At 36.3% G+C, this 20,006-nt stretch overlaps 3 protein-coding genes across 3 annotated transcripts; 2 read left to right on the forward strand and 1 right to left on the reverse strand.

The window, feature by feature from the left end:
• The first annotated feature begins 500 nt into the window (after positions 1-500).
• Positions 501-5,748, forward strand: LOC103936685 (protein S-acyltransferase 10). Its single transcript, XM_009346531.3, has 11 exons — positions 501-867; positions 1,072-1,186; positions 1,639-1,713; positions 1,972-2,043; positions 2,192-2,329; positions 2,599-2,632; positions 3,330-3,439; positions 3,889-3,975; positions 4,181-4,264; positions 4,611-4,676; positions 5,281-5,748. The coding sequence occupies exons 1-11, from the start codon at positions 783-785 to the stop codon at positions 5,453-5,455; spliced, it is 1,041 nt and encodes a 346-aa protein (XP_009344806.1). The 5' UTR covers positions 501-782; the 3' UTR covers positions 5,456-5,748.
• Positions 5,749-7,277: 1,529 nt separating this feature from the next.
• LOC103936684 (lysine histidine transporter-like 8) lies at positions 7,278-10,551 on the reverse strand. The gene is made up of 5 exons (XM_009346530.3): positions 9,934-10,551; positions 9,617-9,753; positions 9,080-9,507; positions 8,255-8,386; positions 7,278-8,056 (listed from the first exon to the last, which is right to left on the reverse strand). Exons 1-5 carry the CDS (start codon positions 10,383-10,385, stop codon positions 7,568-7,570), a joined length of 1,638 nt encoding a protein of 545 aa, XP_009344805.1. The 5' UTR covers positions 10,386-10,551; the 3' UTR covers positions 7,278-7,567.
• Positions 10,552-14,284: 3,733 nt separating this feature from the next.
• LOC103936682 (40S ribosomal protein S30) lies at positions 14,285-15,119 on the forward strand. Its single transcript, XM_009346529.2, has 3 exons — positions 14,285-14,445; positions 14,562-14,699; positions 14,895-15,119. Exons 1-3 carry the CDS (start codon positions 14,442-14,444, stop codon positions 14,939-14,941), a joined length of 189 nt encoding a protein of 62 aa, XP_009344804.1. The 5' UTR covers positions 14,285-14,441; the 3' UTR covers positions 14,942-15,119.
• Positions 15,120-20,006: the final 4,887 nt, after the last annotated feature.

The raw sequence follows: 20,006 nt of genomic DNA on the forward strand, positions 1-20,006 counted from the left end.
AGAAATTTGAAACACTAAACCACATAAAACATGTTTGTGTTACATTAGTAAATCACAACATTTTATCTTATCAATTCTCATAAATAAGAAAGTTTACTTTCGATAATACTTGCTTACTTGCCAGTGAGTATTCATTTATTCTTAATTTTAGCCAGTTATATTTTAGGGAGTTTTAACGAAAAGTTCGCGGTACTGTTTGTTTTAACGAAAAACCATATTTTTACACTAAAAAGTCAATCCTGGTACTATTTCTTTACTTTTTATTTTGTCCTTATTATTAAGACTCAAAGTTTTCAAGCTATTTTCATTAATTTTCCCTATATTTTAACACATTTTTTTTACTGTTTTAGCAGATAATTATTTAACTTTTGTTGGACTTTAAAAACCAAGGACCGACATTTTAATTGGGCCAAATCAGACAATAATTATTACTAATCTAATTAATAGAGTGAAATGTAGATAGGGGTTGGAAAACCTTAAACGAGGGTGGTATGCGCAAACACGCACATGACAAATCGAAGTGTTAGACATAAGAACAAAGGCCCACGGGCGTACCTATTCAATTTCCAGTTTCTCTGACAAAAAAGCTCAATCTTCTACCCAAATCCAAAACCCTTTTCGCAGGTCCGTTGCTCTTCCAGTTTAACCGCTTGGGTTTTCCCAAATTCCATCACTTTACCGAGAAAGTTCAATTGGAGCGAAAGAACTCATTTTCCCGGAAAACCCAGTTTTGCAGAATACTGATGTAACCAGTTCCTTATTTTCTCTTTCAATTTCGTCCGATGACGAGCGTGAACATCAGCCGGGACTCGTTGTGTCGACCATTTGAGCGATGCTCCCGTTTCCTTCCCTGTCTCTCCGATCCCGGTGAGTTATTTTTCTTCTTCAAATTTGTAATTTATTTTCAGAAAAATCGGAATAGAAGACAAAATCTGACTGTTTCGGTTCAGCTACTTAGTTTTGTTATCTGAATTGAGTCCAGGATTTTGCCCTTTTATTATTGTTATAGAGCTTGACTTTTTGTTGATTCAAAAAGATTGTGTTTTTATGTTTTGGGTACTTGAATTTCAGCTCGGAGGTCTGCTTTGGGATTAAAAGTTGCATTGGTGATGCTACATCTAATATACCCCGGCTTAATTTTTCTGTTTGATGGAGGTTTGATTGAGAAAACGAAAAAGGAACCATGGTATGCTAATGCTTCTCTACTTTTATTAATTGCATTTCATTTTTGGTGAAAATCCTAATACATATTGATTAACAAGAGTTTTAGCTCGTTTGCGCAAACGGGTTACTTTAGAACTTTTAAATATATAGGCCGTTTGTAGTGTTGTAGTTGCATAATGTCAATTTTCAGTTTAAGATCACGAAGTGAATTGAACCTCGATACGTATGCAAGGATGGGTGTCAATTGATAAGGCGGTGCCTATTGTTAAGTAACGTGTGCATTCGCATTGGGGGTGAAGCTTTACAAGTGACTAATTACATTCTGTCTGAACTAGTGGTGGGACTTATGGAATGTCAGGATCAGTGATCTTATATATGGGCACAAATGGCGGAGTCACCCTATTGAAGTGATCTATTTCTTGCTTACCCCTAACCCTACTCCTTACTTTGTATTTTTTTTTTGCTCCTTTTCAGGTATACTGCTATATATTTGACTCTCTATGTTGTGACATTGATTCAATACTTTGTTACCTCTGGTTCTTCTCCTGGGTAAATGCCAATCTATGCTGCCTTCAAATTATATTTGTTTAAATATGCTTTGCAAGTTTGATGCTTGTGATCTGATTTCAAGTCATTGTGATTTCTTTAAAACTTGATGCTTGAATTCTGCAAAACCAAGCACAGTGGTGTTCTAGGATTCATACTGCCGGCCCTACTTAGTGGGATAAGGCTTTGATGTTGTTGTTGATGCTTGAATTACAATTCCAGCTACCTTTGACTTATTGATTTTTTGTGTTTACCTTTTAGCTATGTCGTGGATGCAATGAGGACTGTCAATGAGTCAAATACAATATTCAGAAAAGCATCAGGAATCTCAAAGTAAGCGTTACTTTCCTTTGGTTCCTTTTGTTTTTTGTCTTTCTAATTTTATTTCTTTGTTCATATGATAAAGGTTATAGGCATAGATCTTACAATTCCGTGGTGAACTAATTCTCTGATGTCATCTTGCTGTAACGTTTAAGCAAAGACAGCCTGCTCCAAGCAAAACTGGCAGTGTGGTTGTGACAGTGGAACGGAATCAGTTGGGAAGAAGTCTTCTGGGAAATAATGCAACATCTTGGACCAAACTTGTGATGGACTTGTATCCGCCTGGAACGTCTGTTAGGTATGCAATTACTTTTACGCTATCAGAGCAGTATCATTTTATTGCACATTTCAAAGTGATGATTTGGTGTTTGCACATTATTCTGTGTGTTTCATCTTAACTGTGTTTGTTTCAACATAAAATAGGTAGGGAAAATAGAGTTAAACTTGTGTTAATGCAACCAATTCCTTTTAAATACAAGATTGAATGAAAAAGATGAGTAAAAGAGCTAGATAAGTCGTGGTATTTCACATATATATTTGCTGACTGCCTCCTTTTGGTTATTGCAGAAGTTTGACTTGCTCGTACTGTAATGTTGAGCAGGTAGTACCCTCTCAATTTTACATATTCATCTTGTTTGATACTTATGGTTGTTTATATCTCTTGCCAACATATTTTGAATAAGGAACAAAACTTTATAAAGGATGGAATATTCAGAAGGAAACATGAAGATGTCCATCTTAGGAAAGAGGCGAACAATAATAAAAGATTTCTCCTATTATAGTTGCTTCTGTACTTTCAGTGTTATAAGAGTGACTGAGTAAATAGTTCTAGTTAAGCACCTCGGCCTGGAAACCTCTGTACTTAAATGCCTTTGTTGATAGACTAGGTGAATTCCTGACAATCTTCCATCCTAAAGTGAAAACTAGAGAAGGATTCTGTGGACTCCTCACGTGTCATTAACACCACGATTTCCCACCTTTCTCATCAAACAAGGTTCTTGAAAAACTTCATCTGATTCACATTAGGACCTTGGGAGTTGGGACAAATGAATTTCTTCAGAAGAGACCTTAGAGCATTCAAATTTATACGGTGCTTGCCAAACAAGATTCTAGCCACATTCTTCTAGATGTCCACTCCCCCTATTTTTCAGGTTATGCTTCATGATTCTTAGTGTATAAAATCGCCCATGCATAAATTTACTGGGAAATGAACCTATCGTGTATCTTGTTGCTGTTACTCTGTTGATTTCTTACTTACCTATAATGCAAATTTATATTTTCTTTTGAATTGTATGCAGCCCCCGAGATCAAAGCACTGTCATGATTGTGACAAATGTGTTCTTCAGTTCGATCATCATTGTGTTTGGCTCGGAACATGCATTGGTGTGGGTAATCATTGTAAATTTTGGTAAGTGTGATTTTGTACTAACATAAAGTTGGGTATAATTAATTTGCATCTTTAAAGTTTGTCTATGACTATTAGACAGAAGGTATTCCATGTTCTGTTTGTTGTGTGATAAGCTGAGACGAGTACCAGTTGTTGAATTTAGAATTGCACATTTTCTTATAATGTTATTATGATTTGTAGCTTTCTCCAAAGAATGCTTATCGGGTTTTCAAGTAAAAAAGTAATATTATATCTTAACCGAGTCATGTTAATATGTTATTTTGAATTGGATTCGCCTTCAAAGAATTATATTCTAATTTTGGTTAAACTATTCTTCTTGTCAATGGTTCAAAAACCTTATGAAACTGTATAGTCTTGTTGCTATTACTAGGATTGGCAATCAGTATATTTTAGTACTGCGTGTAAAAAGCCCTGTTCAAGAACTTCTGTCTTTTGGGCTAATGTTGTAGGTGGTACATTTGTGAAGAGACAGCACTGTGCCTGTGGACCGCGGTCCTATACATCACTTACCTGAAGGCTAATATATCAGTCGCTTGGTATGATATTTTTTGTGAGGTTCTTATTTCATTGGAACAATTTAAGTTCTGCCCTTAACATTGTGATAATAATGTCATTATATTTTGTTATATAATACTATAGTCCTTATTGTTTTGTGATGAAGTTTATTTGCCCATTTGGGGTTTTCTTTTCTGTTGTAATCGGTGTCCATTATAATTTGGATTCCGAATGTATAATTGTCAGGTGGAAGGATGCAATTGTGATATTGCTGCTGGTTACTTTGTCAATTATCATTATCTTTCTGCTCCTCCTGCTGATATTTCATAGGTAAAGTTTTATGTTTGACATCTGCTTCCGGTTTCTTAGATGCAAGGCATTTCTTTCCATACTATGACAACATGTTTGTAATTTCACTTTGGTACAAGTACCTAATTTTAATGCTTTCACTGAAAACTTCGCCATCTGTTTGTGTTATCATGCTGGCAGTAGTCGTGTTATTGTAAATTTTTTTTTTTAAAGAATTGGGAGATCTGATTTTATGTCTCTTCCTGCTCCCCCACCCCTGCTTCGTTCTATCTAACCGAGCACTATCATTATAAAAGTCATTTACCTTAGAAGCATAACTGAAGTGTATCAGTTGAACGTTCATTTTCTTTTTTTTCTTTTGCTGCAGTTATCTAGTTCTGACCAATCAGACTACTTATGAGCTTGTAAGACGAAGGCGCATCCCATATTTAAGGTTAGTTTTTTTCTTTTCTTTTCTACTATTTAATATTATCTACTATAGATAACTAGTCATAGCATGTTAAAAATATATAGCGTCATATTATATATTTTAGTATTTGATTATTAAAGAAAATATATGTGAAAAATATAAATACGGTTAGATATGTTTATACATAGCTACTTTGTGGTTCAAAATTTTAAATGCATGAAAAAGTTGCGTGATGAAAGAAAAAGAATGACTATACAAGGTGTTTCTACAGAACCCCAACTATCATTGTGTTTCAAATTGTTATAAATTAGTTACTAATGAACTACGAAAGATGAGAGGGAGGGATTTGATATGACTAGATACAATGTGTTGAGAGGGATTAGCATTCAAGTCATTTGTAAATCGTATGTTGATTGTGTAGTGCATTTCAAATCCCTCTGTCTGAAGTTCTGTAGTTTCTAACTAATTTAGCCTAAATCCTGTGGTACTTGCAAATCCATTATCCAAACATAGGAGAATGGTTACTTGCATACACTAGGCTAGGAACATTGTGATGAGATGTGAATTAAACTAGTTGACTGTTATCCTCTTAGATTCTCAGTTCTTTTCACTTTGTTTTGATCGACAGAGGAATACCCGAGAGAGTTTATCCCTTCAGTAAAGGAGCATGCAGAAATTTATACGAGTTTTGCTGCGTTCGAAGCAGTAATTACAGAATGGAACCATTTCCGACAGCACAGCAACTTGAAGAAAAGTCTAGACCTTACACCTGTTGTGATGTTGTAACCTGTCGTTGTTGCTGACATTGTGAGGTTTGTATCATTAATTTGTCATTCGTTTTACCTTAAATTTATAGGGAGCACCAACCGGGGCCATATCTGCGCATCGGCGCATGTATTTTGTTTAGATAGCTCCAAAATATGGTGACCGGAAATGGTTAAGTCGGAACTGGTTCAGGGTCTATGGTTTGTACTTTATTTTAGGCTAGATCTTTAGGCTTGTCATGAAGTCGGTTTTGATCGTATTGTTTTTTGCTGGATAAGAGATTCCGAATTATTTGTGCCAGTTTATATACGCAGCTGAACTCTTCCCATAAGTAACCGAATTCATTCCCTCCTACAGTAGCCCTGCAATATTTTCACATTGTTCAAACGTAGTTTAAAGGTATATAAATGTAATTTGTGTAATGTGATGAACAATGAGAACTGTAAAGAATATTATTTGGCTTCTTACATCTAAATGATGAAACGAGTCATTTCTTATTTACAAATCGTAGTTTGAAGCGTATGAAAACGCAGCTCATTGAACTAACAAAAGAAATTTTTTTGTACGCATGTCAAACTATGATTTGTGAGCAAGAAGAAATAACTTGTGTATTAACTAGCAAACTAGGTTTCCACGTGCATTTTACGGTATGTTTGCAATAAGAATCATCAAAAGTCAGGGCGTTCGTAAGGAGAAAAATTGGTGTTGAGTGTCCTGATTGTGTCGTTCGCATAGCACATTCTACCAAAGTGTGAAACTCATTGTATTTTTATCCTAGTCCACCCCGCACAATATTATCCAGGTGAGAATCGCTCTAATTAGACAACCCTACTAAATATTTTCTTGTTCTTAATTTTACTTTTAACTATTGGTTGGTGTGAAAACTATACGTAAATTAAATCCACCTACTATTTCCCTACGGATCGTTTTCCGAGTAGTTGCGTAGTTTCATGCGTCCACACTGGTCGAACCGCTAGTCAAAATTCATCACATGACTGTATTGACTTTGAGCCACCTTCTGAGACCAATAAGCTGATCTCAGTTGAATAAACTGCTATATTTGGCATGCTGACCAGTTGCAGTTGTTGCCCTTGTGACTCTGCAGCCATGTTTGAGTTTCATGAAGCCTGCTCTTTGGGTAGGATGTTTAGGACCGGAGTTGGATGTCAGCTATGAGGCACTGTGAGACCGCAAATTTGATATTGAAATGAATGATTGGATTGGTAGGCAAGAAAAACGTTGGTCCAGAGACTTCTAACCTATTAAAATTTGATGGTTCTAGTTAAATATGTTATACTGATTTGTACTTAAGGAGGAACTTCTTGTATGTAAAGAGCTAAACGGTGTAATTGAATAATAATAAAACTAGCATGGTCCACAATAGACCAGTGTAGGGTTACAATTAGGCTCTCCCACCTAACTAATTAACTTAATGGGATTTGATTTTATAATTAGAGTGGCAGCCTAGAGGAAGGGGACCATAGTTGATGTAAACATGTGTTTATGAAGGGTTATTAGTTAAAATAGTTTCTGAGATTTGTATTTCTTCATTTTGACCTTTAATAATGAAAATCGATAGAAGTGGTATTTGAGTTTGTCAACCTTAAATTATTTGGTCATTTCGTGAAAATTCTGTCAATATTCTTGTTAAATTGTCACGTGAGCGACACATGACCACCTTTTTAAAGATATTTCGTCAAACCAACACCTCCACTTAATGAATATATTGACATATTTTTTCACAAAATACCAAAATGAGGTTATCCAATCTCAGAAACCACTTTCTCAATTTTCATTGTCAAAGATCAAAATAAAAAGTTATGCATCTCAAAAGCCAGCCATGTTTCTAAATTCAAAAAATGAAAAGAGAAATCCAATCTTTAGAATTTTACTTGAGTATTACACACACTAAAGATTCTATAATATCAATTACAACATTTCAATTACAACATTTCCATGCCCAAAGAAAAAACCAAAAATATATGATTGGGTGATCTTTCCCTTGATACTCAATAGCAACTACCACTGTGAATATTTTTTTTCTTTCACTTAGCAATAAGACAAATTAATGTGCAAATCCACCCTTCTGTTTTACTCTCCACAAATCCCCCTTTCAAATCCTCCTTTTGTTGGTAATAACTTTTGCCTTATTAGTGAGGCTTGAAGAATTGGACTTCAATCCCAGTTTGAATAACAACATATATTCCAGCTGCAATCAAAACCAAACTCAAAGCGATCCCCAAAATCCCAAGAGACCAATTTAGCCACCACATAGGACTATACTTCTTAGGCTTGTTAATCTTGATCCACATGAAACAAGGGTATGCCAAAGTCACAGGCAGTGATATGCCTCCAACCAAACCAGCCACACTTCCCAAAAATGGAATTGCCACCGCGACGAAGAAGACACCGAACCCAAACATTGCCCTAGCAATGCACCTCAGCCACCATGGAAGTGGAGCTTTCTTTCTGCTTGTGTATTGGGACTCCATGTGGTCAAACATTGGCATGCCGTAGATTTGGAACGAGCACAGTGCATTCATCACCACAAACAAGCTTATGAACGCTAGTACGGATTGTGACACATCTTGTGAATGGAACTGGAACACAGCTGGAAGCATTCCTCCATTTGCTGGTATCTGTTAAAAAGGGAGCAAAACAGAATATTAAAATCTTTTGAGTTAAATCTACAGTTCATGTTTAAACATTTGTTGATTATGATCAGGACAAATTTTCCATGTGTAGGACGTCCGAAAGAAAGGATATGTTTGAATGCATGTTCTTTGATAAAGAACGAACGTCCTGTACAGAAAAGAACTAAGGATTAAGGTGCTTACCAAGTGACCATAAGCCCAGTACCCTCCAATTGCAAGGGGAAACAAGCATGCAGCAATGATTGAATAGGACACCTTCACTCCTCTCCACATGGGCACATGTGAGGGATGTTTCTCACTAGAAGGCATGGTGGCCTGCAACACAAAAACATTGAATTCAGAAAGCTAAGTCTATGATTTGAATATTCCAACCTAAAGTTATTCAACCTAGGTGATGGGGATGATCATGATAAGTTAAGAGTTGAGGACCCCCACACTTATATTTAAATTTTTCTTTTTGATTTGATGCACAAACTATTATTGTAAAGGCAAAAGAATCCTTAAAGATCAAGCCTTTTAAAAACTAAAATAAAAAAAAAAAAATAAATTAAAGCATGAATTTGCACAATTTTAATTATATAAAGATAAAGATTCATGATTGGTCATGGTTGGTTTTAATTAAATATTTAACTGGGAAAACTAAAACTATTCCAATTGTTAGAACAGTTGTACTACATCTGCATGCGTTTAAGCATCCTCTTAATTTTTTTTTTTTTTTTTCATTGACAGTTGGATTCTTATTAATATGAAGATGTTCAAATTGGTCAAAACTGTCACTTTCCATGTGTAAAAGCAATAACATGCATCGACTTGTAGTGCACATTTAATAATTTAATTAGTTAGGCATCAGTCTCTGACTTCAAAAACCCTGAAAAATATATGCCTTGACCAATTTTGCAGGTTCTCACTGGCCAAAGCATTGGGAGTTGAAAGAACCAACTCAAATTAATCTATAAAAATAATTCAATTAAAATTTAGTGATTAATTAAGATGAAAATTATCAATTACCTGAATCTCAAGGATGAGATTGTGACCTCTGAAGGCAAAAGCAATGATCCCAAGGGCATTGAGCACACTAAACACCCTATCCACATCATTCGGAGCTCTAATGGGATCATATGAAACTCCAGGAAGCCTGCCTTTTGATACAGAAACCACCCAAATCGCTGTGCAGTACCCAACAGCAGTGATAGCTCCAATCAGTGAAACTCCAGCTATGGAGTTCAAGTTTGGCAGGAGGGATAGCAGCACAGCAGCACATGTGAACACCAAGTACCATTCAACTGTTGTCAATGGCTTAGAAGTGCATGCGGCCCCACATAAAGTTTGGAAGAAGAGCTTGGAAGTGGCTCCACCAATCACTATCAAGGCCACGCAGGTGCCTCCAGATAGATACATGATCGGAAACATCCCTAGCCAATTTGCAATTTTGTCACCTGCAACATTTTGTATAAATAATCAGTCACTCTAATGGTGCAGAAAGTTGAATTTGAAAAACGTTGATGGACTTGGGGGAAATCTTATAAAGTTTGATTGGAATCGTACCATAGGTGAGACTAAAGAGCTGCATGTATCTGCTGTAACGTACTCCAGTTTCTACATTCTCGTGGAGATGAACCAGTATCCATAGGGTGTAACTTTGCCATATGAATGCTAGAGTCAAACATATTATACCCCAAGACCTGCAAATCAATCACAAAGAGGGAAAAAAACTATGAGAAACCATAATTAGAAAATTAATAGCTCCGGAAAAGACAGTTTGACATGTTGCGTTGCCAATTACATAGAGTCTAGATTGACAATTTGACAACATCAGAAGTTTGCAAAACGAATACTAATTTTGGGTTTTTGTAGAGGGTTACCAGCCAAGAATTGTGAAAGCAACAGGAAGCACCAAAGCTTGGATACCAATCCCAGAACAAAGAGTGTGGAAGGCAGCATAGTACTGGTTGCCATTTCTAGACTCAGTGATGGGAAGCCAAGCATCCTGAGGATCAAGCCTAGTCATCTTTAAAGCCTTCCTGACAGGGCTACCAATGGGAGTCATGAATGGAGTCAAAGACATCCTTGGAGTCCTTATACCAGCTGGGGTTCTTGAGCCCTTGGGGGTCTTGCTAGCCGGCACAACGGCTCCTCCCGCAGCTGGTTGATCTGAGACTCCATCAAGAAGCGGTGACCTAGACAAAGACGGTGAGTTGTACTGCGAAGGCGGGCAAGACACCGCAGGCTGTGGTGCCACCGGAGCCTTTGGAGCCCCAGCTGCCGGCCTCGGTGTTATAGGAGCTGAGCTAATCTCGTTTGCTTCTCTACTCATTTTTGATATTTTGCTTTCCCCTATATTTTACTTGCTCCTTGCACTCTATTTAGCTCCCTCCGTGGCTTGGAGAGAAAACGTAGATAGCAAAATATATATATAGGGATATAGGGGAGGGAAAGTTATGCAAATAGTGTAAAAGATGGAAGTGGGTACGTACAAGGAAAGAGCCGGTGGGTCTTGTTTGTGAAACTGCTGTGGAGTCTGTAGCCTTTGGTTCGTTTCAGACAGCTTTGTATGACCTTAAGAATGTGAGTTAGTTGGAAAATAATTAAAGCAATTGTTTGACGGGGCAATATTGGCTGCTATTTTTCTTGCTTTATGCATTTGAATTGTTTGACATATATAATATAACGTAGGATTTAGAGCTCCATGTTTATTTTACAGTATGGGAGAATGACTTGGTCAACGTATTCCTCCTAAGGAAAGAGTAGGAAAGAGGCCAAAAGGGCTATTATTTGTAATTTGAGGAGAACTTAGGGTATTTTTTTATATTATTTGTTCCATTTTAGCATGCGGAAATTTTCGAAAAGGAAAATTAAGAATTGAGAAAAATAAAGTTGGTTTCAAAGATAAACACATTGGTCAATATTAGTGTTCTTTTGGAATCGTGGATTTGGACTTTCTTAGACCCCTCAAAACATGAAGGTAGCAGAAAAAGAGTCTCTTGCCGGTCACCTTCTTGGCTTAAATAGCCATCAGCGATTCAAAAAAGAGATCCTTAGTTTCATTACTAGAGCGACTCAATTGAAAGTCGCCCCTCTAATGTTATATTAAAATGCTATATGATGATGCTAACATATATTTGGCATACTTTACTCCAAAACGGAATGTGCATGCATGATTGTTTTTTTCTTGTTGACATACATGGACCTTGCGCAGATTAAATTATCATGTTATGTTTTGATTGGCTATTAATTCGTAAGACATGTTTGTTTAATAGAAATGAGAGATAAGTTAGAAATAGAGGAAGTAAGGAAATGAAGTGGGATCAACTAGCTATATCCCCTTTATAGTTGGTTTGATTTCATATGTGTTAGTAAACATAAAGGAAGATTAATTAGTGAAATAACTTTTAGTAAATGCAAGGAACTAAAGAATAAAAATGATTCCAATCCCTATTCATGTGAGGTCAAAATTAACACAAAAAATTTGATTTCCAAGGTTTGGGGTTTGAGATTTAACAGATTCCATAGAATTTTCGTCTTACATTTATCTTGAAGTTCCAGGGAGATACTTGTATGCGAATTCATTACGTACACATGACTAATAACTAAATATATTAGGTTAAAATGGACGAGCGCTTCAACGTCTCCATCCCAGAAATATCTTATGAACATGATATGGTATATATGACTGGATTGAGGGAGTATGTGATTAATTGGCATAGAAATATCTCATAGTTAATCTCATTGCATCTGAACACAAACTATATTCCCAGGAGAAAGCTGCATGGCTAGCTGTGATGCGACTTATCAATGGCAAGTGTTGAATTTTAGATCAAGTGGGCACTTCACAAACTTTTGCGACATAATTTGCAGAGGTAAAAAAGTAGTGTTGGTATCATCGACCATCTTTCCCCTTGATTCATACTTTTGAAGTTCTAGAATTAGTACACCGGTCATCATGACCACCTAAGTCAAAACAGTGCAGCTAACATCCAAGTCTAATTTGAAAGTGTTTTTCTCTTCTATTTATTATCCTAGACACAAATATATGAGAAAATTAATAAAAATGGTTTGAAAATTTTGAGTTGTAATGATAAGGACAAAATAAAGGGTAAAATGAATAGTACCAGAATTGACTTTTTAGTATAAAAATGTAGTTTTTCGTTAAAATAAACAGTACCATGGATTTTTCGTTAAAATTTCTATGTATATAGCATCAATGACAAAGAAGAAGAAATTAATAAATACTCGTAACTTGGTCTTACGATATGTCAGTTCAACTTTGCACACTAATTTCATTGGAGTGGAATTTAGCCGGTGTGAGGGCATATTTAATGGGAAAATGCAATTTTGAGATGAAAATTATTCTTACAACTTTTTTATATTTTCGGTAGATGTAATAAAAGTTTTACTCCAATGATAGGGATGTAAATTTGAGATTTCATTTAATTTTTCTTTCTTAAGTAGTGATACTTATAACCAAAGGATGTAAATTATGTTTTTATTTACATCTTTTGGAGAAAATGTATAATTTACATTCTGCTATTAGAAAATTTTCCAACAAAGAAATATGTAAAATTCCCATTTTAAGGCATTTTGCATCCCCCATATAATGGCTTGATGATTTCCAAATGAAACTATCAAAGAAAAAGTGTCTATTTTCTTGACATTAATACGTTAAATCACGTGATGAGAGAATTGAAAGAGATTTATACCTCATTACGTGATAGATATTTCTTCTATATCTTTATGCGATGATTTCATTAGAACTCTAATAACATTTTATCCCAAAATAATTGCTTCACCAATAGTCTCTTTCACTTTCCTTCATCTGTCCCATTATTAGCCTAAGATGCGTAACCACCACGACAAATCATTCTCGCCTCTTAGCAGGCATAAAAGTCTCCCATTTTTTTAAAGCCAAATTGTATCTACTCGGTCTATTTTCTGGTTCAATTAGTTAATACTTGATTAGTTTTCAGATTTCCCTCCTTTATATTCGTACCTCATTATCTGACATCAGAGCTAGAGAGAATTTCTCATGAACGTGATTGTAAATCGGCAAAAAAAAAAACATTCAAATCATTAACTAAAGTATCAATGGGAGACGGTCAAAAAACGAGTTAAAAATCGTCTTGTCACACTTACACTTTTGTGTTCTGACATTGACACAGCAACAATAATCCACCAAGAACAGTTTACCCAACAACATCAGTTTAATTACTTGGATAAGATAATTCGATTTGCGCTTCCTTCCTCTCAAAGTTTGATTTGGTTTGGTTGGATGGATAAGAGATTAAGTGGTCAGAAAAGTTTACTTTCATCCTATCATCGTAGACGAGGATGTGTTGTTTTCGACCCATGTGATCAAACTTGTTGACCCATCAAAAGGACCAGGCAACTTATTGACAATCCCAAAGAGCAACTCAACAATTGAGTGGCAACATACATAAGGAAAAGCACTAGTGTTGTGTTTTTTGAGATGAATTTTTAAGTCTCAAGAGATGGAGAGTAGGTAAATCATTACAAAAAAAGACGAAGTAAGAAATGGACGATAAAATGTTTTATTTTTATTTTTAGAAAAGTACGATATTTATTGATATAAGATAAAAACGTACAAAGCAGTTGATAGTGTGCTTAAATGGGCATTGATAACAACCTTGCTGAGGCTTTCAACCAGATCAAAGGAAAAAAGAGCATCCCGCACGAACAACTGACTTTACCTATCCTCACACCAAGAGAGAAAACAAGCAAAATTATAAAGAGTTGTCTTCCGTAAGAGTATCCAACAATAGCTAAAGGAGATTAAAAATGCACTCCATAAACATTACCAAAATATGCGTAAGAGATTTGAAATCACTACTTTGACCAGATTAGCAATGCGAATTTGATTTCTAATCATTTTAGTCGATTTCCCTAATTAATATCATAGGTCCATGACATATTAGCCATATCATTCACTTATAGCACATGAGTTAGAAACAACACGTAATAGAGTGACAGTTATACTCATAAATTTCTCACATCGCACCTACTGGAGGAAAAGTATAGAAAAATTCACAAAATGGTTATTTTTAAAATTCCAATTGTTGATTGATTTGTTAACATATTGTGGTTATTAATCATTCTCTCGTGAATATGTTAAAGTTAAATTTGGTGGACGGAAACAATCTCACAGGGCCAACTAAAAGAAATGGGCTCATTTCAATAAACTCTTTCAGCCCAACAAAAATGCGCTGGGCCTAGGTGAACGCATACAAATCTGAACATCTATCCTTTAAAACGAAGCAACAACCAAAAACCCTACTTCTCACAGCACTCGTCTCCTTACCGCCGCGCCGTTTACCTGTCCTCCCGATTTTCTCTGCAACTACACCACTCTGCAGCCATGGGTGAGCTCAGTTCATCTCTTTCGGCCCCCGTTTCTCATCCTTTAGGTCTCATTTACTTCACCTTTTTATCTTCCATTTTTTTGTTTATTAATGTGTGTATTTGTCAAAATCTTCAGGAAAGGTCCACGGTTCTTTGGCTCGTGCCGGTAAGGTGAGAGGGCAAACTCCCAAAGTGGCCAAGCAGGACAAGAAGAAGAAGCCCCGCGGCCGCGCCCACAAGCGCCTGCAATACAACCGCCGATTCGTCACCGCTGGTAACACCACCGTTTCCCTTCCAATATTCCAGCTTTATTATCTTCCTGAAATCAATTTTGTATAACAAGTCGAGTTAATATTTTGTGGAATTAAACCATTTTATGAAAAGGGCAATTGGGAATTTATGTTTTATGAGAAGCCAATGTTTTGTTATTTTTGATTAAATCATTGTGTGTGTTGTTTGATCGTTGCAGTGGTTGGCTTCGGAAAGAAGAGGGGACCCAACTCGTCTGAGAAGTAGGGCAAAGATTCAAGCTTTGAAAAGATGACAATGTCTTCGTAGATTAAGAAACAAAAGGCTTTATTTTTGTTTAGTTGTATTTGGAAGTGTTGGATTATGTTGGAGGTTATATTTGAATCAGCAGTGATGTGATGTTGCTTCTGGGTTGTTCTCAAATTATTGTTCGTTTTGTTGTTGATTCTGTTCTGCGTTTTCTTTTCCGGGTAAATTTCGGCAAGCTAGAACTGCATAAAAACGCAAACAAAAAAAATTGTAATTTGGATTTGATTTATGGTAATGGACAAGCAAACGACGTTTTAGATCAAAGTTTAATCATACACGTGTCTAAATAGAAGGTATTAAGGCTATTTCCAACCGGAAATGGCTAAACACAGCCTGTCCAGACAAACAGTCCTATAAAAAATTATTTTTAAATGAACCACACTTGTGACGGAATAAGCTAAACATAACTCTTTCAATAATTTAGAGTGCTATTAAGCTCATTCCATTGTCTTATTTTCTCACCTACTTGAAAATAATAATTTTATCGACAAGTTTATCCTTGTGTAAAATGACGTCCAAAGACCTAAAACATCAAGGTGAGAAGTTGGCTATTGCTTTTGCCTCAATGAACATTCTAATACAATGAAAAATCCTTGTCAGGATTTGTATTCGTATCGGTCATTGCAATAAGATCTGGTGGTTTTGTTTTTCCCATCCTTGCATTGACTGGTTTCATATTCTTTGGTTGCCAAGGAACCAAAGTGGAGGAAGGCGAACACAATATTGAGTGAGTTGTTAGAATTCTTGTCACAAGCTTTCCACAGATGATTTCATGGAAGATTTCACAGAAGATTTATATTAAAGTGGATAATGATAGAGATTCTGCACCAGAGCGGTATTGAGGCTTGATGGTATTGCGATGGTTGGCAACCAAGGTGGCGAACTGGGTATCGAAGTGGCATCGTTTTGAGGGTGTAGATACGTTTGATATGGGTTTTTTTTTTTTTTTTTTTGGGGGGGGGGGGGGGTGGGTTGAGGGTTTGGGTGTGTCGATGGCGGTTTGGCATGGGTGTAAAGAGATGATGAGAACAAATTCGCATCAGCGAGAATAGCACCTATCCTCCATTGTTGTAACTAACTATGGTCTTAATAATAATTGCTTTTTAAAATTATTTTACTTCTTTTAAATCTAAAAAGAAAATATGTAGGGTTGTTTGGGGAATATTGGTGGGTGCGGAAAGAGTTTGTGTTTTTTCACTTTTTATGGAAGGTGGGAATATAAGGTGGCTGGTAAGATAAGACAATGGGGTGGGTATCATACCACTCATAATTTATTAGTTTTACATTTAAAGAATTGTTATTAGTACTTCAAAAATCTTATTCTACACTCCTCGCAAGTGTATTTTTCTTTCTAATTATAGAAAGTTTGGAGTGCCAAATGAGATTTTTAGAATGTTAATTATAATTCTGTAAATTTATACTTTAAATTTGTTTTTTTTTAACAAACGATATTATCTACATCAAGGGGAGAGGGTGGTGACACACCTCGACTCGGAATGACGAAACTCCACCGAAGAACCTGGGGGTTCTTGTCGGCGTTTCATCATTCTGGGTCGGGGTGTGTCAGGTGGGCTTAGCCTCACAATGGGTAGCGATATGTGATTCAAACTCGCTTTAGCGAGAATCGAACCTAAGACTTCTCATTTATAAGTGAAGAGAAATACAATTAGACTATATGATGATTTCATATCTAGCCGTTGAATTTGAATCAATTATTGTAACTGAGGAGGGGGACTACATTTGGTCAGCCTGATGCGCCTTTGGCCAAATAATGGTGTGGTGAGCTCCATAGGATTATAGCCGAGTCATCAGTTGAAGATGAGTTTCTGGTCAAATCAGGCGATTTCTCCATTGGAGATGACCTAACACTTAGCTCATGTCATGTGAGTATAATTTCTTGGAAGATTTTTTTTGGTAAATAAAAGTTTTATTTTAAAATGATAAATACATCATTAACATTTTCAGTAATACGTGGCTTGAAAAATAAGATAATAGGATGAGTTTAGCAACATTCTTGAAAAATTGCTCCAAAGTGTGTTGTTTGGTTTTATGCCTTTGTCTTGAAATACGAAAATTCTTGAATTTTCGGACCGGACCACTCATCCCTTCCACCAAGTTCATCTATCCGGATCCTTAAAATTTGATTCAACGGCTACAAATAGGGGACCCCTTTAAAAGTTATAATAACTTTAGTCGTTAAATCAAATTTCAACGATCCGGATGGGTGGACTTGATGAAAGAGATCCAGAGAGGATCCCTTTCCCTCATCCCTACCCCATGTTCCCTTTTTCCATGTCCATCCGACCCCATTGTGTCCCACCCTCCTCTCACACAACACGGAAGGGTCACCACCAACGATGGCCGCACCCAGAATTTTTCCATGTGCACCTGGCTCCATTGTGACCCACTCCTCTCACACCACGGAAGGGGAACCACAAACGGTGGCCGCACCAAAGATCAGCTACACTACTTCCCAGCACTTACAGTGCACCAAAAACTTGGAAATCCTCTTCCACAAGCACACTCGTGTCTTCTAGCATGGATTAGGCTCCACCTGGGAGCAGAAGCTTCAGCCAAAAGCACACCTCCGGAACCAACAAATCTAGCTACATGTTTCATGTATTCGGATTATAATTGATTAACTTTGAATATATCATTCATCACATTTAACATATTTTCGACTTTTTAGTTCATAAGTTCAACAACCCAATCGGTTTTGAAATCCTGAGTTCGTTCCTTTAGGTAGTAAAGTAAGTTATTGTCAAATAGCACGTACATGTCGTTTTTTATTTTATTTATTTATTTTTTTTTACAAGAAATGATAGCAGTATTTCATTGATCATTACAAACAAATATACGGCTACTACAAGCATAGGTGCACTAATACAAATTTGTCATAAGAAGGATAAACGCAACAAACCTATACCAATGCACACACTGATCTTCTTTGATGAGCCCACACAACGCCATCGCTGGAGAGCGCGACCATATAAAGTCACTGTTGAAAAATGAGACCACATAATCATCGCTCAAAAGTGAGACCACATCAAGTCGTCGCTCAAAGGTGAGACCACATAAAGTCACCGTTAAAAGACGAGATCATAGAACCATCACTTGAAGGCGAGATCACATCAAGTCGTCGCTCAAAGGCGAGACCATATCATCCGCCAAACGTGGCACAAACAAAACCTACACTAATTCGAAAATAGAATCCACCGGTTCCCTAGTCTCAGTATGGACTAAGACACTCTAAGCAAGACCTCCTGCAACTTCATAAGAATCTCACATCAGAAAAACTTACAAAATTAAAATGACTTATATGGTTTGCTTCCAATCACAACAATTGGAAAACTTACAACAAATTTGTTGTGCACGTGATCTAATGCAACTTGGAAAACAAAATAGGTGTAACTAATTGTAAATTGTATTCCGTTTCTGTGAAATCTGAACACGTACGTAGCTTGTAGCTAGTTGTGTCCAAGTCACACCCGGGATAGATTAATTCCAAGTGGGCGGTGTAAGGAGTTAGATGACCATGAATTCATGAATCAGGTGGTGATTAACCAGCTAGTTGGCTGTCAATTTAGTTTCCGACACTATTTATTGTCAATTTAATTTCTTTTTTCTGGTCATATTTCTAAGTTCGACGGAATTCAAATTAAGCCCATATATGTATAAGATCGACAAGAAAAGGTGCGAAATGGGGGCAACTTAAACGATGGTTTGATAATCATTTAATTTTTAGTAATAGTGAAAAAATAAAAAAGGAAACTAGGGATGAAGAATGGTGAGAGAAATGTATAAGAAAAAACACACATAATGAACAGTAAAAATCAAAACAAAAATCTATTTTGAGTTTTTTTTCACGTTAAGATTTTGTTTTCATTCATTCATCCATCATTTCTCTTATATACTTTAGTGACATCTCAAAAAAAAAAAAAAAAAAAAAAAGTGAGAAACCAAAAACCAAAGAGTTATAAACCGATGTATGAGAGAAATTAACCATGTGGGGAAAGATAAGAAGTTTTCAGAGTCAATTACGCATTGCAATGCTTTGTACATTTTTGTTAATTTTTATGTTGCCACTACAACAAACTGTCATATTCATGTTCTTTAGAATATATTTTTTCATGCGTGGAGCTCGACTGGTTTTCTGAGCACCTAGGAGTTCACCTCATTTTGCGTGTGCGGAGCTTGCCTTGTCTTGTGTGCATGGGTTCGCCTCATTCTGCATGTGAGGTGTTTGCATCGTTTTGTGTGCTAGAACCTCGCCCCTTTTGACGTCCACAGAGCTCACATCATTTTGGCGTGCACGGAGCCAACCTCATTTTTCGTGCACAGAGCTCGTCTCGTTTTGCTTGCCAAAAGCTTGCCCTGTTTTTTGCGAGCGGAGCCCACCTTGTTTTTTGTACCATGGTCCGCCTCGTTTTGTGTGGGCTAAGGCTGCTTCGTTTTGTGTGCGTCATGTTTGCCTAACACCCATGTTTTTTTGACAAAAATGAAATTTTTTTTATTTTTCGCAAAATATTTTTCATGAGCATTAAGTTAAAACTTTTAATGAATCTAGAAGCATTTTTTGGTTTATTGAGCAACAAATGCATTTTTAGAAAACTAAAAAAATAAGTGAAAAATATAGTAGCGAAGCACAGAACATTGTCAAAAGAGGTTCTACACTCAAAAATCTCGACGGAAAGTCTCACCTTAATCTTCCAAACTTCACAGTGAGGCAAAGGTGAAATAAATAGGTTGAAAGGTGATTTATGTACGAATTTGCAAAACCGACAGAAAACTATAAGTGTTAATACACGTTTTTTTTTTGTGTAAAAAATGTAAATTTTTTATTTTTCTGAAATATTTTCAGTGAGCATTAAAGAAATCTTTTTAATGTATTTAGAAGCGGATTTATAATTTATTGGCCAAGACCTTCTCCTTGGATCACTAGATGTTCGGAACCTAAGAGTATTTTATTTTCTAAACATTTGAAGTTAGGAACAACAAATGACAGAGGGCAAACACACAAAAT

This window comes from the organism of the source record quoted next, unplaced genomic scaffold (assembly GCF_019419815.1).
Source record: "Pyrus x bretschneideri cultivar Hongxiangsu unplaced genomic scaffold, Pyrus_bretschneideri_v1 Contig8, whole genome shotgun sequence".
NCBI lineage: Eukaryota > Viridiplantae > Streptophyta > Magnoliopsida > Rosales > Rosaceae > Pyrus > Pyrus x bretschneideri.